The sequence below is a fragment of the Heterodontus francisci genome, chromosome 13, assembly GCF_036365525.1.
Source record: "Heterodontus francisci isolate sHetFra1 chromosome 13, sHetFra1.hap1, whole genome shotgun sequence".
Taxonomy (NCBI): domain Eukaryota; kingdom Metazoa; phylum Chordata; class Chondrichthyes; order Heterodontiformes; family Heterodontidae; genus Heterodontus; species Heterodontus francisci.
Window position 1 is genome coordinate 105,760,583 of NC_090383.1, and position 25,239 is coordinate 105,785,821.

The following is a 25,239-nucleotide window of genomic DNA, read 5'->3' on the forward strand; positions in this document are numbered from 1 at the left end:
GTGAAGAGGGGAAACCTCCTCTGTCAGATCCTTAATAGCATTTTGCAGTTGAGGTGACAGTATTGACCTGGACACTAGACCAGGCATCGAATGCTCTGTGATTCTGCGGTCGTACACTTTCTCCATCAACGTGACAGTGAGTGGCAGTTAGTATACTTGGCTCTTTACTATCGGGTTTGTGGTAAGTTCAAAAGTCTCTTGCTGTTGTTACCTTAGAGCTGTCTTGCTGATTTGTCAATCTGGATGATAAAAAGAATGAAAGACAGACTTGCAATTATATAGCGCCTTTCACAACCTCCGAAATTGCTTTACAGCCAATGAAGTCCTTTTGAAGTGTCGTAGCTGTTGTAATGTAAGAAATGCAGCAGCCAATTTGCATGCAGCAAGCACCCACAAAAATACCAAGGTGCTAATGACCAGATATCGATCATTTTATATCCCTTCATCATCTTCGAAATAGTGCCATGGGATCTTTTAGGTCCACCTGAGAGGGCAGACAAGGGCCTTGGTTTGAAAGATGATGATTGCAGTTCTCCTGTAACCTAGGAGACCTGTGCTCCCTGTTCTGCTGGCTGTCTGAGGGCAGGTGGACTTGTCTGTTTAAGCCTTTGGTCCTCCTTCTGCTGGGCTGCTAATTAGTGCTTTGGTTTCCTCATCAGCTCTCCCCCGGCTGAGTATTTTTATGTTTATAGTTCAAGCACCCAATTCTTTTTATTTCTGATTTCCAGTCTCCACAGTATTTTTGCTTTTGAACTATCTCTAAGATTTGTTTTAAACTTAAAGGTGGCTCCTGCTACACTTTTCGTAAGTCACGAATTTGCATACACCATGCAGTAATGTGCTGCTGTAACAACAACAACAGCTTGAACAGAATAAAACGTTCCAAGCTGCTTTACAGGAGCATTATGGAACAAAATTTGACACCGAGGGACAGAAGGAGATATTAGGCCAGATGACCAAAAGCTTGGTCAGAGATAGGTTATGAGGAATGTGTTGAAGGAGGAGAGAGAGAGAGGTAGCGTGGTGGAGAGATTTAGGGAGGGAATTCCAGAGCTTAGGGCCTCGGCTGCTGAAGACACAGCCACCAATGGTGGTGTGATTAAAATCGGGGGTGCTCAAGGGGCCTGAATTGGGGGAGCGCAGAGATCGAGGCGGATTGTGGGACTGGTGGAGATAGAGAGCAGTGAGGCCATGGAGGCATTTTCAAAAAAAAGGATGAGAATTTTAGAATCGAGGTTTTAAAGTTTAACCAGGAGCCAATGTAAATCAGTGAGCACAGGGATGATGGGTGAATGGGACTTGGTGTGAGTTAGGACATTGGCAGCAGAGTTTTGAATGATCTCAAATTTGAGCATAGACTGGAACTGACATTCTGTTGCCAGGCTTGTGACAGAAGTTGGTCATAAGGTGACACAGAATTACAGGGCCCCAACTCCAGTCTGAGCTCTCTTCCCAATTTGGTTGGAGTATTGAATATCTACTGACGTTACCCTGCACTGGTTGTACATTATTCACTTTAAACGCAACTGTCATAAATATGAATTGGGCATGACTGGGCCAAAGGAAAAAATCTGATGTCTGTTACTGAGTTTGTTGGCTTGGCTTAAGCAATACTGGGATCGGGAGTGGGTGGGTGGGGGGTTTTGTCGACATGCTTTATAAACTGACAGTCCTGGAGTCTGGATAGTCTCACCTAAATGGGTATTCCATTTTTAACACAAGTTAACAAATGGCTTGGTGGAGAATTCCTGAGTTGCTTTGAGATTTGTAGGCTTGATCTCTCTGGGACTCAGGACTGGAATGTGACCAAGGTAATTGAGGCAAAATGCCATAGTAAACAGTGCGTTTCCTAGTGGAAGGAGCCGTTTTCAGTGGTGATTAGATTCCATTTGAGCTGTTGACTTAAACTGGGTGTATCGGGCAGCCTGCACGGTCAACATGGCAATTGTTTATTCCCCAGAGGAAATCTGCTCCCTTGTACTGGCCTCATACCGCATATATGTAATTGAACGCTATTAGTCAGTGTGAGTTATCCATCATGAATGTAATTGGTGTGCAATATATTAAAACCATAATATGTGCTTCCTCATAAAAATGCAGAGGTGGATTGTAAGCTGGCCCCTGAGTATTAACTGACTCCCTGACTCCAGGGATTGGGGAGGTGATATATGTGTGCATTTGTTTGTTGTGCTGCGAAACTCTGCAGCAAGAAAAGGAAGTTTCTTACCCACATATGTACAACTTGAGTTGGAGCTTTTATTTTCAGACCTCGCTGTCTAGTCTTTAACCTGCTAGGTGATGTTTGTGTCATACATGGGGTGCATGTAATAAAGGAATCTATCCACACTCCTTTATTGCCTTGCCTCCACTCAGTTTCTTTATTGTGTTTTGTTAGGCGATTTTCACAGCAACCCAGTGAAGAGATGTTTTTACGCCGGTCGGTTTGTTCAGGAGCCTGGTGTCTTTTGAGTGCTGGCTCCCTGCGTTTACATTCTAAGCTGGCTCCCTTCCCCCCCCCACCCCCGCTGCAAGAATTGGCCACTCAAGTTGTTCATTTTCTGCAATCTGATATTGAGATGAGGCAGCTGGCTTTAACCAAATGTGAGCCAGCTCATGGACTCCCCCTACACTCCCCCCCCCCACCCCCCCACTGCCCCTCACGCAGTGTTCTGCATGAAGCAAACCCCAGGTACAAAATTGCCTCAGCTAGGAGTCAGAGAGAGGAGCACTGACCATCAGCAGTGCCAGCAGTTTCTAAAGGTTAGAATAACTATTACTATTATTTGTGAGAAGCAGCCGCTTGTTGCCAGTTTCCCCATAATTTCTGGACCTGTTTTACAGTACATAAAAATTAAACCCACATCTGGTGAGGGAAATTTCAGGTTATATGAGTGAGCACATGTTCGTACTTAATCTATTAATAGTGAACTTTCTTTGCACCTTTATGGGGCCTTGATTGTTTTACATCAGTAGTGCGGAAAAGAGTAGTTAAGCCCTAATTTAAAGACGCATGTTTATTACTGGAAAATTCCTGTGCATAGACAGAGGGAGGCAAAAGGAGGTATCATAGAAAATAGCAGCAACCTACTGTTATTTTCTAGAGCTGGACAGAATCCTTATTATGAACATCATGGACAATCATAGATTGGGCCATATGGTCTACTGCTATTTCTTGTGTCCACTGATTCAGGAATTTCTGCTGTTCTCTTAAAAAGAAAAGATATGCAGTGAACCTTCAAAACTCTGAGAAGCCATGTCTACTGATCACCATCCGTCATTGCTTCCTTGAAACATTCTGCTCAGACACTGAAAGTGTTCTCTCTGGAACGCTCTGGGACACAGTGTGATGTACTGGATCTTCGTTTGACCAAATAAGGTTAAAGTGGATAGATGTTTTTCAGATGAATTAATGTGTAGGTTTGACCTCTTCAAAGGACAGAAGCCACCTAAATGTTTGCAAATTTCTATATTCGTAAGTGCTTATTATTATAATATTTACATATTCTGAACATGTGATAAGATTCAAATCTGGTCTTTTAAAAGCTACCTTTGCCCCTGACCATGCATATGTATCTGTCTGAGGTAGACTACATTCACCCAGTGCTATCCTCACACCAGCATTTCCTGTCAGAGATGGGCTGGGGCTGTGTTCCCCATTTTTCCATTTTTACCCTGCCCTCTCCTGCCTGTCATGGGGGAGTTAATATCGAGGCCACCTGTTTCTGTCTTTTGCTGCATCTCACCCCTTGGCCAAAGTTGCCAGCCATTTTTGGTACACTGACAGCATTTGCAGAGGCTGAAATATGCATTAAAAGAGTCAAAGTCTTTGTAAAGGCTACCAACATTTTTGCCCTTGTATAAAGCCACTTATTTGGATCACCAGTAATAAGCAGCCTTGAGGCCTGTTCCCCCCTCTGTTGAGCACTCATTGCCAAGCCAAGTATGGGCCTGCAACTTGTCCATATTGTCCAGGCTCAATTTCACTTACATAATCAGGTCAGCACCCGAATGGTCAGGTGGCCTAAGGCCCCGATTAGAGGCCCAATCAGAAAACCTGTGCTTGCGTGTCAGAGTTTTGTAAGCAGCTTGCCTATTGGTCAGATGTCTCCTTTGAGAAGTGGTATTTGGTATGATTGGGAGTGAGGTGGGGTGCAGGAAAGATTTTAATGATTTTTATGCAATGTGCGTTTGCCTTCCATCACAAAATGAACACTGTCTGCCTTGAAATTCCAGCAGCTTCCTTGTGGCCCATTCTCATGCAGGAGATCTGCTTTATGTGGTTGCACTCTGCGTGGTTCCCCACCTGCTCTGGCAGCAGGATCTCACTGGTCCAACATGTAACGAGAGCTTCACGAGTAACACCAGAAGCAGAACATAGTTGAATGTGATTTAGCAACCCAGCTTATGGGGAAACTGAGATCTTGTGAAAGTCAAATGGGCTGCAACTCATTTAATGCTGCCTTATCTGAGTAGCCTTGTAGTAATGGCTAGATCTGAATACTTCAAACTAGAGATTCAAGCAATTTAAACATAAAGTTAAAGATTTCATAGAAAGAAAGATTGAGACAATCATCAATCTTAAATCTATACACACATAAATATAAAGACTTGCATTTATATAGCTCCTTTCACGACCTCTGGATGTCCTGAGGTGCTTTACAGCCACTGAAGTTGTAATGTAGGAAATGTGGCAGCCAATTTGTGCACAGTAAGCTCCCACAGACAGCAATGCGATAATGACCAAATCATCTGTTTTAGCGATAATTGGTTGAGGGATAAATATTGGCCAGGACACCAGGGAGAACTCTGCTGCTCTTCTTCGAAATAGTGCCAACAGAGCTCAATTTTGTTTTCATTTCCCTTTGACACTCTGCCTAGCAGTTTTACCAGTTTGACTTAGAAGAATAGATGATGTGCATAATGGAAATCTGATTCTGCAGCATAACAGTCCACTGATCTGAAGCTGCAATACACTGTTGGTTCAGTGCTTGCTTGCTCTTAGATCTGTTATTAATGGGTGTGACGTGTGGGGGTTGGGACAGCAGGGGAGGTGAAACATGTTCCATTGCCCATCAAAAGCATCCATCACTTTGTTGAGCGCATAAGGAAACAAAACATAATACTTTCATATTTTATTACTGCGCGAAAACAGATGTGTGAGCAGTCAAATAAAGACTTTGAACTTGTGAATAAGATACTTAGAAAGATGAGGTTCTCCTAATTGGCTTAATCCTGGAATTCTTTGAAGCAAAGTAAACGTTAAACAAGGAAGAAAAACAGTGGTTCAAAATTGCCAAGCAATTTTCAGCTGAGTGGGTGGAGAATTCCTCCTGTTCACATTTTTACAGAAGTTGGTTTGAGTAGAAAATGGGCTGCAGATAGTGACGCCTGTGTTTCCAGCCAGAATAAAGATGATTGGCTAATTCCCCTGCCAATCAAACCTGTAAGTGTCTGCAAAGGATTTCACGCACATAATTTGTCATAAGTGACTATCCTCCACTCACTGCATTTTGCTGGAGAAATCACCCTGCTTTTATTGGGAGATATTGCTGCAGTTTCAGTCACGAGTTCCATTTGCTGTAGTTTGTATTTTTAAATAGATTCTGTAGACTATTTGCTGCAGTGTGCTATTTAAATAAAAGCTGTTTGATGAGTAAATAGACCATTTGCTGTACAGTATTTGCTGTGAATTGTGCCGTAAATCCTGTCCCACCTTCAACTCGTTACCTGGCACAATGATGTCGATGGACAGTGCCTTTGGATAGGTTGCACCACAAAACCATTGCTACTTCAGCAAATCTGGAATGGAATTTGACAACAACCACTGTCATTCTGAGCCCAAATAATAAAATACAGGATAGTACAGCACAATCTATAATTAGCATATCTACAGAAGTCTTGCGTTTAGCATGTGCCTGCCACTCTCCAAATGCCCCATTTTGTGAAAAAGAAACTCACAAAAGGTGTAAGTCAGGCATTCTAACTCGAAACCAGAAATGAAGAAGCAATTTGGTCTGCTTTAGTTGACCCCAGCAATTTTGGAGTGACTACAATGTCTTGCATTCCCACAATGAGCGCTCAATTATGGGAAGGTTTGCAGCTAAACCTGAGCACTGTACCCCAAATCCAGAGCAATGCCATGCAAGGTCCTCTGTTCTTTTTATATACGCGCGATGACTTCATTTTTATTTAAATTACTGACTATCCTGTGATGTTACCTACAGTAAGTCGGAGAACACCTTTGCTTTTCAGGACAGGAGTCTGCCCGCTGATGCACAAAGTGTTGTTTTGTAATGATGTGTTCTGCTTTCTCCCTTTAAGGGTAATCGGCCCAATTTCTGTAAATAGGTCAGTTCATAGATCGATCGGAGGGTATTTTCTGTTAATTTATTCATTCACAGGATGTGGGCATCACTAGAAAGGCCTGCATTAATTGGCCATCTCTAATTGCCCTTGAAAAGACAGTGGTGAGCCACCTTTGTAGCTTGCCAGGCCATTTCACAGGGAATTAAGAGTCAACCACTTTACTGTAGGTCTGGAGCCACATATAGGCCAGATCTGGTTTCCTCCACTCATTGCATTTTGCTGGAGAAATCACCCTGCTTTTATCGGGAGATGTTGCTACTCCCTAAAGGACATTAATGAACTAGTTGGGTTTTCACAACAACTTGGTAACAACCATGGTCACCATTTTATTCCAGATTTATTTAATTAACTGAGCAGAATTCACAAACTGCCATGCTGAGAGTTGAACTAGCATCCCTCAGATGAGTTACCCAGGCCTCTGGATGACTAGTCCAGTGACTATTCTACTGCACCCAGTGTCGGCAGGTATTTGTAAAGCCCCAGCTCTTCCCCAGAAAAGATGAACAATCCTGAAATTTTAACCTATTAAAAGAATGGGCTGAATTTAGTTCTCCCCCAGGCGTCAAGGTCTGTGGCGGGGGAGGGGGGTTGTGCTTGAAGATCCCTCCGGGTGAGTCCTGCCGCCGACCCCGGAGCCTGAGGGCCCGGCCGATCCTCTTGGCGGTGGCGAGGCCTCGTGGCAGAAACCCCGTCACTTGGCAATGGGCCCTCCATTTAAATATTGAAATAAATTTACATACCTGAATTAATGGTAATCACGCCGTCCTGGTGCAATCCACGTGCTGCCGGCCAGCACTCCCGCGCCTTTGGATCACCATCTGGGGAAACGAGGCACCACACTGGGGGGGGAAGGGGGAGCAGGTAAGATTTTCTGTGCGGGGTTTTGGGGGACGGACAGGCCGCCCCCTCTGCGTGATCGGGCTGTGGGGGGGGGTGGAGGTGACGGTGCGCGGTGGGGGGGGCAGGCCTCCATGGCTGTTCGAATGAGCCACCACACAGAAGATTGCGGCAGCTCAGTGACATTCGGCAGGCGTGGGCCGGCATCGCATCCTTCACCCGCGACCGACCTTGGCGGCGGCAGACGAGGATTCCGGCAAACGTAACACTTAAAATAGGCCCATGTACAACGCAAGATGCCTGAAGTGTGATTGACAAACTTTGAACTTTTATATGTAGGTTTTTTTGTTTGGTTCAAACATGGACAAAAGAGCTGAACTCAAGAGGTGAGGTGAGAGTGACTGCCCTTGACATCAAGGCAGCATTTGACCAAGTATGGCTTCAAGGAGCCCTAGCAAAACAGGAGTCAGTGGGAATCAGGGGGAAAACCCTCCGCTGGTTGAAGTTATACCTGGCACAAAAGAAGATGGTTGTGGTTGTTGGAGGTCAATCATTTGAGTTCCAGGACATCACTGCAGGAATTCCTCAGGGTAGTGCCCTAGGCCCAACCATCTTCAGTTGCTTCATCAATGACCTTCCTTCAGTCATAAGGTCAGAAGTGGGGATGTTGGCTGGTGATTGTACAATGTTCAGCACCATTCGCGACACCTCAGATACTGAAACAGTACGTGTAGAAATGCAGCAAGATCTGAACAGTATCCAGGCTTAGGCTGATAAGTGGCAAGTAACATTCAAGCCACACAAGTGCCAGGCAATGACTATCTCAAACAAGAGAGAATCTAACCATCTCCCCTTGACATTCAATGGCATTAAGATCGCTGAATCCCCCATTATCAACATCCTGGGGGTTACCATTGACCAGAAACTGAACTGGAGTAGGCATATAAATACCGTGGCTACAAGAGCAAGTCAGAGGCTAGGAATCCTGTGGCGAGTAACTCATCTCCTGGTTCCCCAAATCCTGTCCACCATCTACAAGGCACAAGTCAGGAGTGTGATGTAATACTCTCCACTTGCCTGGATGGGTGCAGCTCCAACAACACTCAAGAAGCTTGACGCCATCCAGGACAAAGCAGCCTGCTTGATTGGCACTCCATCCACAAACATTCACTCCCTCTACCACCGTACAGTGGCAGCAATGTGTACCTTGTACAAGATGCACTGCAGCAATGCACCAAGGCTCCTTCGACAGCACCTTCCAAACCTGCAACCTCCACCAACAAGAAGGACAAGGGCAGCAGATGCATGGGGCACCTTCAAGCCCCATGCCATCCTGACTTGGAACTATATCACCATTCCTTCATTGTCGCCGGGTCAAAATTCTGGAACTCCCTTCCTAACAACATTGTAGGTGTACCTACTCCACATGAACTGCAGCGATTCAAGAAGGCAGCTCACCACCATTTTCTCAAGGGCAATTAGGGATGGGCAATATGTGCTGGCCTGGCCAGCTACACCCACATCCCATGAACGATTAAAAAAACCTTCATGGCCTTAACCACACCTGCTGGAAATGGAAAATTATGATGTTTTACTGCAAAGCAAACTGTTGTTTTTATGGCGAAATGTATGCCTTGTTTCATAAGCAGCATGTTGGCTGCGGGTTTGTATATACTTTCGCAAATGAACCCCAGATGTATGTCTGCAAACATTTCCTGTTCATTCACCGACTGTCAGGAAATGGAATAAAATTGAGATACAAGACATTAAAGAACTGCTTCAATGGCATGTCAGATTGTTTGATTGCTATTCCTAGCAGGTGTCTGAATGGTGAATATTGAGGTCTGTTATCTTTGGTTACTGCAAAAAGAATACTGCTTTCAAACCAAGCATAGCTGGTGGATTTACAGCACAGATGTTACTGAGACTCTGGACTTTAGTGTGGAGAATTGCTTATTTCCATGAAAAAGAGAAGAATCAAAAACGATGTTACTGATCTTTCGTTACATTTGCAGGGTAATGCGACATTATTGTTAACTAAATGCTCACAGTTGAGTCAGCCACACAGTCTCTACATCTCGCTGAAAAGCAGTTAGGTTAAAATGTAGGATGTGGTAAAGCATTTTTCTTCAGCCATTTAAATAATTGAGACTGCTACTAACTTCAGATCTGTCCTAGACATTCTCTCTGAATTTAGCTACCCGATATCTAGATGTATGATTTGAGATAGGGGATGTAACAATGAGATAGGTCCACTTGTTGTATGGCTTGTAATCCGAGGCAAGCATCATCATGTGTGCTTCTCCTATCTTCTGAGAGACATAACTGATGAATACGCAAGTGAAACAAGGTCCATGTTGTGGGGGAGACCAAAATTGGGAGCTATAAATATAAGACAGTCGCTATTAAATCCAATAGGGAACTCAGAAGAAAATTCTTTACCCATGCGGAACTTGCTACCGTAGGAGTGGTTGAGGCCAATAACATAGATGCATTTAAGGGGAAGCTAGCTAAACACATAAGGGAGGATAGAAGGATATACTGATATGGTTAGTTGAAGAGGGGTGGGAGGAGGCTTTTGTGGAGCATAAACACCAACATAGACTAGCTGGGCCAAATGGCCTGTTTCAGTACTGTAAATCCCACGTAATTCTACTTAATGTATTGTCAAGAAGCTGGGTTATCTTACAACATACACTTGCTCGAAGAAAGCAGCAATTTTAGGCTGCTAACTTCCATTAATGATTCCTGTAACATATCAAATGCTACGCTATCACCATTAGTGGGCCAAACGCTGTCATTTCTCTTTCAGGTCAGCTGGAATCTGGTCGGCTGAATTTTAATTGTTCACTTTTCGCAGCTGGCTTCACAACTGAGCATGAATGTATATTTTCTCTTTCTCTTTGTTGCCCATGTGTACAAGAACTTGAGACTTGATCTCCGCTTCCTTCCTCGTCCAGGAGTTGGCCAGTGGAGTTGACGATTAGCTGGCTGCCGCACCCTCCCTCTCACTGGCTAGTGTCAACTTTCCCCTGACCTTTGTGCATGACGTCCATTCCCCCTAACATTCCAAGTGTGAATGACTTTCGAAGCGTCTGAAACGAGACAACAAAGCATCTATTGTCTCAGATCATTTAGGATAACTGTTTCACTTAGAAGAGCTTGTTAATAAACCGATCCCCTGTTTGTACCAGAGGCTGCTGCATGTGGCTTCTCCGTGAATCCATTCCCCATGAAAACATGATGTAATTTAAAAGCACCACTTTAATATAAATTAGCATTTCAATTAACCGCCCTACAAAATAAAGTGATGTCAGAATAGAAAAAGCAGCTGATTAGGAGTAGCCGGTGAGTCTTTTCTTTTAAGTAGTAAGTTTAATAGTCTAATCAATAGAGGGATGGTACAGCAGCTCGGACCCATGGAGTGCACATCCTGTTCCATGTGGGAACTCCAGGACCTTTCACGTGTCCTGGACAATCACATGCACAGGAAATGTCAGCTGCAGCAGCTCGAGCTCAGGGTTTTGGAGCTTGAGCAGCAACTGACATGACTGCGGTGCATCCTTGAGGCTAAGAGTTTTGTGGATAGCATATCTATAGATGTAGGATAACGGTGGTCATCCCGCAGCTTAAGGGTATGTAAGCAGAGAGGGAATGGCAGTCAAGAAGGACCAGGTAGATAGTGCAGGAGTCCCCTGAGTGCATCTCACTCGCCAACCAGTATTCCATTCAGCAAACATTCAACATTCAACAATCAGGCGTTCCTGCGGCCGCAGATGTGAATCCAGGATGGTCTGTTGCTTCCCTGGTGCCAAGATCAAGGATGTCACAGAGAGCACCTTGAGTGGGGAGAGTGAGCAACCAGTAGTCGTGGTCCATCTTGGTATCAACAACATGGGTAGAAAGAGGGATGAGGACCTGCCGGTAGAGTTTAGGGAGCTAGAGAAGAAACTAGAAAGCAAGATCTCAAAGGTAGTAAACTCCAATTACACGCCAGTGAGTATAGAAATAGAAGGATAGAGCAGATGAATGCGTGGCTGGAGAAATGGTGCAGGAGGAAGGGTTTTAGATTCCTGGGACATTGGGATTGGTTCTGGAGAGATAGGACCGGTACAGGCTGGACCGATGTCCTTGGAGTGTGATTTTCGAGTGCTATTGGGGAGGATTTAAACTAGCTTGGCAGGGGTGTGGGAGTCAGGAAGTAAATTTAGAGAGGAATACCAAGGTGCACAGAGAATTGGGAGAGACAGCTAGCACTAGAGTAGAAATAGTAAGGTATTAGGTGGGGTCAGTGTAAGAGGGAATGTAATAAGGTCTAAAACAGATTTACTGTGCATATGAATGCGTGGAGTGTGGTAAATCAGGTTGGTGAGCTGCAGGCACAGATAGCCAGGTGGAAATATGATATTATGGTGATAAAGGAGACCTGGCTCAAAAAAGGACTGGACTGGATACTAAATATTCCTGAATACAAGGTATTCCTGGAATACTGTGAGCAGTTTTGGTCTCCACATTAAGAAAGGATATACTTGCACTGGAGGCAGTGCAGCAAAGCTTTACTAAATTGGTCCCTGGGATGAGGGGGTTGACCTATGATGAGAGGCTGAGTAAATTGGGCCTTTATTCTCTGGAGTTTAGAAGAATGAGAGGCGATCTAATTATGACATACAAGATTCTGGAAGGGTAGAAGCTGAGAGATTGTTCCCAGTGGTCAGAGAATCTAGAACACGGGGACACTGTCTCAGGATAAGGGGCTGATCATTCAGGACTGAGATGAGGAGAAATTACTTCACTCAAAGGGTTGTGAATCTTTGGAATTCTCTACCCCAGAGGGTTGTGGATGCTCTATCATTGAATACATCTAAGGCTGGGATAGATAGATTTTTGGTCTCACAGGGAATCAAGGGATATGGGGAGTGGGCAGGAAAGTGGAATTGAAGCCCAAGATCAGCCATGATTGTATCAAATGGCGGAGCAGGCTCGATGGGCCAGATGGTCTACTTCTGCTCTTATTTCTTGTGTTCTTGTGAGGAGGGGCAGCTGTATTGATTAAGGAGAATATTACAGCGCTGAAGTCAAGGATAGAATCTATTTGGTTAGAGCTGAGAAACAATAGAAGTACCACTACTTTGCTGGGTGTATTCTATAGGCCCACAAATAGTGGGGAGGATCTACAGGAACAAATTTGCAAGGAAATTACTGAGAGGTGCAAGAATTATAGAACAGTTATAATGGGGGACTTTAATTTTCTGAATATAAATTGGGATAGTAATAGTGTACAGAGCAGAGAGGGGCAAGAGGTTCTGGAGTGTGTTCAGGAGAATTTTCTATATCAGTATGTTTTCAGTCTAACGAATGAGGAGAATTTTCTGGATCTGGGGAATTAGGTGGGTCAAGTGAATCAAGTGACAGGAGGGGAACATTTAACAAACAGTGACCATAGCATGATGAGGTCTAGGTTAGCTATGGAAAAGGACAAGCAGCAATAGAGTACAGATAATTAACTGGGGGAGGGCCAACGTCAATGTAGTAAGAATTGGAATCAAAGATTGGAAGGCAAAACTGTCACTAAGCAATGGGCAGTTTTTAAAGAGGAAATAGCTCGGATGCAGTCCAGGTACATTCCCCTGAGATGAAAAGGTCGGGCAAATAGATCCAGAGCTCCCTGGATAATGTAAGAGGTAGACAGTAAGACGAAACAGAAAAAGGTGAATATGACAGATGTCAGGTGAATAATACAATTGAGAGCCAGGCTGAATATTAAAGGTTCAGTGGGAAAGTGAAAAAGCAAATAAGAGAAACAAAGAGAGAATATGAGAAGAGCCTTGCAGCTAACAAAAAAGGAAATCTAAAAGTCTTCTATGGGCATATAAATAGTAAAAGGGTGGTAAAAGGAGACGTGGAGCTGATTAGGGACCTAAAAGGGGACTTATGCACGTAGGCAGAGGGCAGGGTTGAGTCTTAAATGAATACTTTGCATATGTCTTTACCATAGAAGAAGATGCTGCCAAAGTTATGATGAAAGACGAAGTAATTGAGACACTGGTCGGATTAAAAATTGATAAAGAGTAGCTATTGGATAGACAGGCTATACTTAAAGTTGATAAGTCACCAGGACCAGATGAGATGCATCCAAGGATACTGAGGGAAGTAAGGGTGGAAATTGCAGAGGCACTGGTCATAATCTTCCAACCCTCCTTAGATACAGTTGTGGTGCCAGAGGACTGGAGAATTGCAGATGTTACACCCTTGTTCAAAAAAGGGTGTAAGGACCAGCCCAGCAATGACAGGGCAGTCAGTTTAACGTTGGTGGTGGGAAAGCTATTAGAAACAATAATTGGGACAAAATTAACAGCCACTTGGACAAATGTGGATTCATTAATGAAAACAAGCATGGATTTGTTGAGGGTAAATCATGTTTAACAAACTTGCTTAAGTTTTTTGATGAGGTAGCAGGGAGGGTTGATAAGGGTCATGTGGTTGATGTGCTGTGCATGGACTCCAAAAGGCATTTGATAAAGTGTCACATAATAGGCTTGTCAGCAAAATTATAGCCTGTGCAATAAAAGGGACAGCAGCAGAATGGATGCGAAATTGGCTGAGTTACAGGAAACAGAGAGTAGGTGTGAATGGTTGTGTTTTGGACTGGGGGACGATATATAGTGGGGTTCCTCAGGGGCCGGTGTTGGGATCTTTTGATCTTCTTGATACATATTAATGACTTAGATGTGGGTGTACAGGGCACAATTTCAAAATTTGTGGATAACACAAAACTTAGAAGTATTATGAACTGTGAGGAGTATAGTAATAAACTTCAAGAGGACATAGACAGGTTGATAGAATGGGTGGACAAGTGGTAGATGAAATTTAATGAAGAAAAGTCTGCAATGATTCATTTTGGTAGGAAGAATGAGGGGAGGCAATAAAAATCAAAAGGTACAATTGTAAAGTGGGTGTTGGAGCAGAGGGACCTAGAGGTATATGTGCAACAATTAATGAAGGTTGCAGGGCAGGTTGAGAAAGTGGTTAATAAAGCATATGGAATCCTGGGCTTTATAAATAGGGGCATAGATTACAAAAACCAGGAAGTTATGATAACCCTGTATAAAACATTGGTTTGGCCTCAACTGGAGTATGGTATCTAGTTCCGGCCACCATTCTTTTGGAAGGATGTTAAGACATTCAAGAGAGTGCAGAAAAGATTCACGAGAATGGTTCCAGGGATGAGGAACTTCAACTACGTGGATTGGTTGGAGAGGCTGGGCCTGTTCTCCTTGGAGAAGTGAAGATTAAGAGGCGATTTGATAGCGGTGTTCAACATCATGAGGGGTCTGGACAGAGTGGATAGGGAGAAACTGTTCCCATTGGCCAAAGGATCCAGAACCAGAGACAACAATTTAAGGTGATTGGCAAAAGAAGCAACGGTGACATGAGGAAAAACTTTTTTACGCAACGAATGGTTAGAATCTGGAATGCACTGCCTGAAAGGGTGGTGGAGGCAGATTCAATCAAGGCATTCAAAAGAGAACTGGATAGTTATCTGAAGAAAAAATTTGCAGGGCTACGGCAAAAAGGCAGGGGAGTGGGATGAGGTGTGTTGCTTTTGCAGAGAGCCAGCACGGACACAACAGGCTGAATGGCGTCCTTCTGTGGTGGAATCATTCAATGGTTCTATGATATAAATTATACACAGAGTTTAGCCTGTGGCACAATGAACAAAAGCTATGAAATGTGACAAGATGCAAAAATATAGTTTTGCATCTTGCTTTTGATATGTAGCCCAAGTGCTTTTTAATGAAGTTTATTTAAATACCTTTTTATTTACTGTGACTTGTATCTTCATTTTGGAATATACCAATTACTCACAAGTGTATCTCAATTAAATATATTTATAATACTGAAGGAAAAGGTAAGACTTGGATGATTTTGTTGGCCACAGCTTTCCCTGGGTTTAGCGCTCCTCTTGTGGCTGCTTGTCCACTTGGAACAATGGGGTTCATATTTGATGCTTTGAGCCCTCTCTGGAGTCTCGCTAGATTGGAGCATGGGTCACAGACTCAACCCTTTAGTGCTGTCACCCTATCTTTGACCTGGTGACTCATCTAACCATGTGGGCACCTTGCCTTGCAAAATAGTAAGCATTACCTTGGTGTATCACGTATAATAAATGGCATATAGTGAACATTGTAGCTATGCAAGGACTCAACATTTACTTGGCTTAAAATACAAAGAATTTCTCTGCATAATTTTACAACGTGCCATTTTCTTTTCACATTGCAAGAGTATTTTGTACCATGTTCAAATTTTATCTTCTTCCTTCAACATAATTGAAGCAATGGGCTAGATCTTGATTTTGTGCCATAGTGTAGAATGGTGAATCGACAGCCTATTTTACATTTCCTCAGATGATTTTCATTTGCATTGATGTTTACAAAGATAAATATCAGGAGCAATGGAAAGTGGGTTGTCCATTCATTATCACCCGTTTTTAAACCATCACACAATGTCAAAATCTACTTCAATGGCTCTGTTGAGGAGCAAAAGAATTCATCAAGTTTGCCTTTTGTTTTTACTCATCACTTTCCAGATAACCAGTGTTTTTTGTGCCAATCTGACATCAATAATCTCTGTTATATATGTTTTCTTTCTTACAGCGAATTGTTCTCCACAATGCCAAAATGGAGGGATGTGCCTACGGCCCCAGCTCTGCGTGTGTAAACCAGGTACCAAAGGTAAAGCATGTGAGGAGACGTCATCTAGCACTCATTCCACAAACCACCAAGACACGGTGGCACAGGCTCAGCCCATTCCACAGCAGGTACCACAGCAGACCCTGACACAGAGATTGGTGCAACTTCCTCAGAAAATCAATTCACTAGGCCGCATGTCTTTGACTGTCAAGCAGAAACCTTCCATGATGATGCCCCAGCAGTCTCAGTAAGTTGTACATTCACCATGATTTATAAAACTTGGAAAAATGTCATTTAAAAATGCAGAAAATTGATTGAATGCACCTTGAATAGATAAGAAATAGTACTGCATTGACCTATGTTGTGTATCGATCAGGTAAGGAAGGGTCGAAGGGTTGTCCTCTTTTCCTCTCCTTGTTTGACCACAACAGGTTTATTTCTTTTTTAAGTGGATAGACTTGCCACTTCAGTGAGTGTTTAACTGTTTACGCGCCATGATCATTTAAAGAGCCAATCGGACAGGTTTTCTTGAATTTAACAAAGAAAGGTTAACTTTATTGTACATAAACCGATCTAAGTAAAATAATAAAATACACTCCAACTTTCTCACACACACACACACACACACAAATAGGTTACAGAGCGGGAAGGATAGATTGATTGAATTAGAATCCAGAGAAATAAAAGGAGTATACAGTCTGTGGAGGTTGGTGACTCAGTTGGCTTCATGCTGAATTCGGGGGTCCTGTGACTTTCCTTTGGTGATCCTGAGGCTTCCATTTTGAAGATGTGGATGCTGATTCGGTGGTTCTTCGGCTTCCTGTTTGAAGATGATGCGGTAGTTCTCCAGGAGACGGCAATGCGACTGAATTCCTTCGAGGGAGTCTGTCTGTTCTTTCCGGAAACTTCTCTGCCCACTAGCAGCACCCTTGGGCTTAAGTAATTAAGCACAATGAGCATCGATTGGTGAACAGACTAACACAACTAAACCACTGAACACTGCATTCTGCAGCAGGGAATATGCCTTAGTGCTCATGTTCAGCAGACAGAGTTAACTCAACAGTGCCTTGATTTCAGAAACAGGTGCAGATCAATAGCATGATCTGCATGAGGGAGGAAGGAGAGGCAAGTCGTCATGTAAACAAAATTCTTACCCTGACCCTCGCTGTTTATATTTTCCATGGCATTTCTCATGAACCAAGCAATGGAGATCTGATACTCAATGGGAGGACAGGTTTGAAGCAGGGTAGTGAGCAAACAGCAGGGAACTACCAAGACTCATCAGAGAGCAGGGCCTGGGACCAGAGAAGGATTGGGATCAGAGAAGTGCAGTGGTTAGGGGAGCAGTCCGCAGACTAGTTGCGGTTTCTTTTTTCAAATTGTTCCTTTGGATATGATTAGACCTTCTTGGCCACATGACTGATAAAACTGTGTAATTTCTTTTTTAAAAATTCGCTCTTGGGCTGTGAGCTTTGCTGGCTAGGCCAGCGCCCATCCCTAATTGCCCTTGAGAAGTTGGTGGTCAGCTGCCTGCTTGAACCACTGCAGTCTTTTTGATACAACTGAGTGGCTTGCTAGGCCATTTCAGAGGGCAGTGAAGAGCAAACCACATCGCTGTGGATCTGGAGTCATGTGTCGGGCAAAGATGGCAGATTTCCTTTTCTAAAATGAACCAGAGGAGTTTGTATACAATCTGGTAGTTTCATGATCATTATTAATGAGACTAGCATTTTATTCCAGATTTATTAATTGAATTTAAATTCCCCGAGCTTCCGTGGTGGGATTTGAACTCACATCACTGGACTATTAGTCCAGGCTTCTGGATTACTAGTCCAGAAACATTAACACTATGCTGCCATCCTCATGGTTCAATCAGCAGTGCAGAAGGCGATGTACAATCAAGCAACTTTACAGTCTTGCTGGCACAAAGGCTTGGGTTTTCTAAAGATTTTACAGCCAGTTTTCTACTAGCTTTTTTGAAGTAAAATAATTCTAAAATGAAAGCAACGCTTGTGATTTTGTATTGCAGCAACAAAAGTCCTCGATATTTTGTGGACTGTACAATGAGCAATCATCGTTACCATTACTTCTGGGTGAGAGCCCCTCTCGTCCTCACAAACCCTACTGAATTTCAAATGTGTATTTTTTGAGGAACCTTCCTTCTTGAATGGGTGCGACTCCAGAGTCTGTGGTAACCCTCCTGCACTTGGCTGAAGTAATTATTCCTCACGGTAATCCTTGACAGTGAGGGTTGACAGACTAGTTTGTTAATGGGGGGCCATCACACTCTAATCCTGTCGTCACTTAAAGTCCACACATATGCACTTTCCATGAGGCGTCACTGGATTGTGACCAGGAGTGGGATTGCTTACTGATTTTCTCCACTCTCCAGCCACATTGGCCAACTGTTGCCTCATAGGAACAGGAGGAGGGCATTCAGCCCCTCAAGCCTGTTCCGCCCATTCAATGAGATCATGGCTGATCTGCGACCTAATTCCATAAACCTGGCTTTGCCCCTTAGTACATCTGATTAACAAAAATCGATCAAAGCCAGTTGTAAAATTAACAATTAATCCATCATCAATTGCCATTTGTGGTAGAGAATTCCAAACTTCTACCACCCTTTGCGTGAAGAAGTGTTTCCTAATTTCATTCATGAAAGGTCTGGCTCTAAGTTTTAGACTCTGCCCCCTACTCCCAGACTCCCCAACCAGCAGAAATAGTTTCTCCCAATCTACCCTATTTATTCCCCATTATATCTTGAAAACTTGGAACAGATCACTCCTTAACCTTCTAAATTCCAGGGAACACAACCCGTTTGTATCACCTCATATTTTAACCCTTAGAATCCAGCTGTTATTCTGCTAAATCTATGCAAGCACTTCCCCCAAGGGCAGTATATCCTTTCTAAGGCGTGGTGCCCAGAACTGCTCACAGTACTCCAGGGCTTCGTATAGCTGAAGCATGACTTCTAACATCCTGTATTCTAGTCCTCTAGCCAGAAAGGCCAGAATTCCATTCCAGTTTCCTGATCTGTATGACTCAGCACTGCAAAGAAGTTTCATTTACCCAAGTACACTTCCTCTCAATTGGATTGAAAATTACTATTAAAATCAAATTGATGGAAAACCGCTTAAGGTGTAGCCTTTTGCCAAGTTTCTGGAGGCACCAATCCATGGTCTGATGGGACCTAAAGCAGATGTTTGTGGCAAAATCCCTTCGTATTTAGCCAATGAGTCCGGCTTTGACAGTCAACAGGTTTTCAGTGACCCTACATGATTCCCAGTGACCCTGTGGTAGATGTCCTCCCTCCTCTTTCTCGCCCTATCTGTGTCAGCCTGGATTTTCATTTCTGAGTCAGAGGCTTGTAGGCTCAAGTTCCACTCTAGAGATTTGAGCACATCATTTAGGCTGACACTTTGGTGCAGGTCTGAGGGAGTGCTGTGCTGTTGGAGATGCTGTCTTATGGATGAGACATTAAAGTGAGGCCCCATCTGCGCTCTCACCTTGACATGAAAAATTCCTTGACACAATTGGAATAAGAGCAGGGGAATTCTCCCAGCCTTCTGGCCAAAATTTGTCTCTCAGCCAGTTCCCCCAAAAGCCGATTAACTGGTCGTTTTTCTCATTGCTGTTTGCGGGAAAATCGGCTGTGCGCAAATTGATTGCTACTTTTCCATACATTACAACAGTAACTACACTCCAGAAGTACTTCATTAGTTGTGAAGTGCTCTAGGACATTCTGAGGTCATGAAAGGTGCTCTGTAATTGCAAGTTCTTTCTTTCTTTACCATTTTACTCCTCAGTTACAGTGCAGTGGCAGTTGCAAGGTTGCTTGAATCAGTATTTTCGTATCATCTGCAATTCACCTCTATTGCCAATGGTACTGAAATTAAGAGAAAGACTTTTGACAAATAATACATTTTTATTTAGTATTGGGCAATTTATTCCTACATTTACTCTCACTGTTCTAATCTTTAGATGGACTATTTAGAAGAAAAAGATGAATAAGTGTTGAGCATCATCACGTCCCTTCACCACGCTTTCTTAGCTTTCAAGACAGAATTTTATGCTGTTGACAGGCATATCTGTTAAATATCTGTTTAAGTTACCACATACATTGTTCAAAGTCTCTGTTGCTTTAGAAGATTTCAGTTTTGATTGCTTTTACATCTAGGTACATCTCTTACACTGGTACAACACATCCTTTGAGGTCATGTGGTTTAGTCCCACCATGGACTTGGAAAATCAGAAATGTTTTTTTTGCCACAATGAAATAGATGCATGTGGTTAGATAAACATGTTTCATTGATGACATGCAGTGGAAAATATTGCTGATGCATCATAAAAGGAAGCAAAGTGATGTGGTTTGCTTTCTACATATCTGATCTTGACATTGTTTCCCTGTTCTTTGAATACAGATATTATGCTGCATTTGGCATAGCTTGTTCCTGTGCTATGCTGTTCTCTGGGAAACAATTATCCGAAATAAAATAATATATACTGGGAGCTGGCACATTTTTCAATAAAAAGAAGTCTTACAGCAGTTTAGATTGTCTGATCATATAAAGGATGAGATGAAAGACTTTGATAGATATAGAAGGAGGATAGGGGGAAGCTGACATAGTTTGTTATTTGTCATTTACTGCTCCCTTTTCTTCACCACATTACCTTTGTGCCTCAAGTATCTGGGGACCTTTCTGGTCCCGTTGAACCTCTGGGACTGTTGCTTACTGGGGTGGATGATCGCGAACTGATAAAACATGAGCAAAGTCGAAGCTCCCCCCCCTGACCCATTATAACATAACCATACTGGAGAATTCATGATGATCCTCAGTATGTGGAACTGATAGTACCGATTCTGATGCGCTGTGCCTTTCACTAAAACGTCTTCTACCTCAGTGATCACAATCTGTCCACTAACAATTTGTAAACATGTTCTTAAATCCATTTTATTCATCATTACTTACCAGATATTTTTTCAGCTCCCTGATAGAAAACCTGCAGATTAAATATGAAAACCTTGACCACCTAGAAATTTTCTCTCTGTTACTATACAATGTAGACAACTAGTATGACGTATACAGCCCTGTTTTACTCAGTTTAGTTTGGGGACCGTGGCATAGAGTTAGTAAATGCCATTGATAGGACTGTGCTTAAGGGCCGGTGATATCAATGTCAAAAATTCTTCACTAACAGCAATGAGCCTTTAATTGGCTTTAGGATGTGCTCCTTAAGTTTGTGATCTGGAAAGATCTGGCCAGCTTAAATGTGGCTTCACGTTGACAAGGATAGGCTAGGCTGGGCATGTATCTGCTGGAATTTAGAAGAGTAAGAGGCAACTTGATTGAAACATATAAGATGCTGAGGGGTCTTGACAGGGTGGATGTGGAAATGATGTTTCCCTTTGTGGGAGAATCTAGAACTAGGGGTCACTGTTTAAAAATAAGGGGGTCGCCCATTTAAGACAGAGATGAGGAGAAATTATTTCTCTGAGGGTCGTGTGTCTTTAGAATTCTCTTCCTCAAAAGGCGGTGGAAGCAGAGTCTTTGAATATTTTTAAGGCAGAGATAGATGGATTCTTGATAAGCAAGTGGGTGAAAGGTTATCGGGGGTAGGTGGAAATGTGGAGTAATCAGTTCAGCCATGAACTTATTGAATGGCGGAGCAGGCTCGAGGGGCCGAGTGGCCTACTCCGGCTCCTAATTAGTATGTTCGTATGTTCATACGTAATACATTATGTATTATTTGGTGTAGTGCTGTGATTATAAAAGAACATATCATCTGATTTACATTGAACAATGCAGCAGAAGATCTGCTAGTAACATGTTGAAAGTATTGTGGAATGCATGTAGGACACTTTAAATAATTGGTTCTTGGTTCAAAAAGTATCATGCCTCTGATTGGTTCATAGGAAATTTAAGGCAATCAAAAATAAACATTTAAACACGTATTTTACTGTCTCTGAGCACATTTCTGCCAGAACTCTTTCCAAATCCCAGCTCTGCTTGCCACCTACAATCTCTCTTAATTTCTATGTATGAGATATGCTGTAAATCAGCATGAGCAATGCCATCAGTGAGCTACTAGTATTACATCTGTCTGTATGTTTCATCACACAAAGAGCATAAAGCTCAAGATATTCATCACAACTAATGGGAAGCAGGCTGGATGCATAAACAAAAGGTGCCCTAATTGGTTTAGCATTATTTCACCACACACAGACACACAGACACACACATAGACACACAGACACACAGACACGCACATAGACACACACACACACCCACACACACACACACACACTTGTAGTTGAGCGGGGTGCAGGACACAAAACTATGATCTCATTATGAATGACCTAGAAGTCAGAATTACATGGTAATGAATCTCTTTTAACGTTAAAAACTGTTTCGGCAAAGCAGTCCATCTTTTTATATTTGACACTTCACCCGAACATGATGCAAGATATTTCAGTGAATGTTTATAAGGAGATAACAGCGTTGAAAAGCACACAACGAGATGGTCTGTTGAGCGCATTCCCTTCAAATGATCACATATAATTCCCATGGTTGTGAACTCCTCCCTTAAATAACTGAAGGACGTCAAAACCAAGCATTATTCCTCTTAGAAGAGAGATGTCTGAAATTTCTCTCAGATTTCCCCACAAAAAAAAATCTAGGAAAAGTTCAGAATATCCCTTGATGTCTCAGAGATAATGTCTCCACTTCTGAACCACACTAACTTGACTGTCAACCTGTGCTGAGATAGCCAACATGGATGCTCCAATTGACAGCATCACATAGAGGAGAAAATCAAACCAGAATCTCCACTTCTAATTGCTATACGGTAATCTGCGCTGGAGGTACATATGCATGAACAGTGGGTGAGGATGGAAATGGGTTGATAATGGAGAGTCTGTTGGCATTTTCTGTCAAAACTCATAAGCGTGATTAATGGCCACTGGGGGAAAGTATTTCAGTGAGGAGACTTGGAAAGAAGATTAAACTTGGAAGAAAAAGATAATCAATACAGTATATCAAGTTAATGTTATACTATCCAACCCTGCCTGGTTGCATTTAACCAATGACATCCCCATGGTCCTAATAAGCCCAATTGTTTCATTCATTGTTGGTCATATTATGGTTAGACTTATTCAAATGAACTGAAATGAGTTTTGGAATATTTTGTTTTAAACAGTAATTGCTGGTAACAGCAAGAGGAAAATTGTCTTTGTATAATAATTAAGCTTGACTGTATGAGAAAATTGCATTAATGTGCACATTTGGGATTGGAATCCCCTAGTTAGTGAGTGTGTATGACTGCTGGTGTTGTTACAGCTCCTGTGTGCTGTCAATCTTGGAAACGCCCCAAAGTTAGAATCTCAGCAATGTCATGGGAACTCGTGAAGAAAGCTATTTGCAAACGTTCACATAAAGGACATTAATTGTATTTTTTTTCTAATTAACTGATTTAGACAAACTGTCTCGTGGTAATCTTGAGGATCAAGAGTTTGGTTTCAAGGGGACTGCACTCTGTGGCAAATGCTTTGCATCTAAAATACTTATTCGGCAAACAGTAGAAAGACAAAGTTGCTTCACAGATTCTCTTTTCGTGGCTGGTAATGAACTTTTGAGCTGGGCTTGAGTGCACATTCAGGAATCGAGCACTTGGGCAGGATGCAGATAAATGGAAAAAGAGAAAAGATTGCATTTATATAGCACCTTTCACAAACTCAGGATGTCCCAAAGTATTTTACAGCCAATGAAGTGCTCTTCAAGTGTGGTGTGTCAGGAAATGTGGCAGCCAGTATGTGCACAGCAAGCTCCCACAAATAGCCATGTTATAAGTGACCAGGTCATTTTTTTAAGGTGTTGGTTGCGGGATGAATATTGCCTCGGACACCAGGGAGAACTCCTCTGCTCTGCTTCATAATAATGCCTTGGGATCTTTTACTACATCCATCCAAGAGGGCAGGCATGGCCTTGATTTAATGTCTCATTTGAAAGACAGCATCTCTGACAGTGAAGCACTCCCTCATTGCAACACTGGAGTGTCGGCCTAGATTTTGTGCTTAAGTCTCTGGGGTGGGAATTGAAACAACAACCTTCTAACACCAGGACGAGTGTGTTACCACCGAGCCAAGGCTAACACTTGTTCAAGTCCAGTGGCCTTAATACAATTGCCCAGGCGAGACTGGATTCCACCCCATTTTCTGCTTCCCTAACTGGAGATCCACCCACTATACCTTTGGCCTAAAATGCTCACCTTGAAGTGAAGAGCACGTTTTTAACGTCAAAAGCAAGTTGTGTTTCATTAAAAATTAAGTCTGACTGTGATTTGAAAACCTTAGCAGAGAGTTTCCACTGGAATCGTAGCGGCTCTCTGGCACAGTTCACATGGTTAGGGTGGGAAATATGCTGGATATTGAATACATCAGTCCAGTGTGGAATGCCATCCAGTTCATTTCCTGTCACTTGTGATGTAGTAATGCTGGGAACGTCTGTGTGTTCTCAGCTTCCAGTGTTAGTATAGAGTAAGGAGGAAAGCTTGATATTTTAAAAGACTATCTTCCTGCCCCTCCAGAGATAAGCCAGGATTCCACTGATGTGGAAAATCTTGTGTGCAGCGAAGGTTCTTTATTTTTAAAAAAAGATCTCAGGAGAACTTTTACACATATCAATTGTGGGACAGACACAAGCCAGTCTAGGCAAGGCTCTTGCAGCAGAAAATCTTGCTCCCAGTGTTGCAATTATGGTAACTATGCAAAACATGAAACTCAGTCCCCTGAAATGTTGCCAAAATCTTTCTCATTCCTATTGCAATCTACATGATGTACAGTAGTTGGGACAATGCCATGATAATGGGTGTGTCATAATACTAAAAGCAGTGCAAAATAAAACAAATTACAGTGTGCACGCATTTCAAAAATTCAGAGCTCAAAAGGACCCAGCCCAATGAATTTCTTCAAGCTTTCTTTGAGACGCCTTAGCCAGTGACATGTGGTGATTGAATTTCTAATCCAGACAAAAGGATGAACTTGGAGTTTTTGCTCAGGTTGAAATGAATGAGAAGGTGTCTATTTCTTTATCCAAGGCCTGGGATTCTTTTGACAGAAGAAAATAAAGATTGGCATTGAAATGGTCTCTTTCACAGCCACAGCATGTCCCTGAGTGCTTCTCAGTCTGTCATTCTCTGAATGAAGTACTTTTTGAAGTGTAGTTACTGTTGTGATATAGAAAACACAGCAGCCAATTTGCACACAGCAACATCTCGCAGACACCAATGTGATAACAACCGGGTAATCTGTTTGAGGGATTTTGGTTGAGGGATAAATATTGACAGGGAC

General features: G+C 42.7%; 1 protein-coding gene across 5 annotated transcripts in view; it reads left to right on the forward strand.

The window, feature by feature from the left end:
* The window catches only part of ltbp1 (latent transforming growth factor beta binding protein 1), a 368,337-nt gene that overhangs the window by 16,741 nt on the left and 326,357 nt on the right, over positions 1-25,239 (forward strand). For all 5 annotated transcript variants that reach the window (XM_068045343.1, XM_068045346.1, XM_068045345.1 and 2 more), the window contains exon 3: positions 15,858-16,140. In XM_068045343.1, the coding sequence (XP_067901444.1) occupies positions 15,858-16,140 (283 nt within the window). The remainder of the gene's footprint in view (positions 1-15,857; positions 16,141-25,239) is intronic.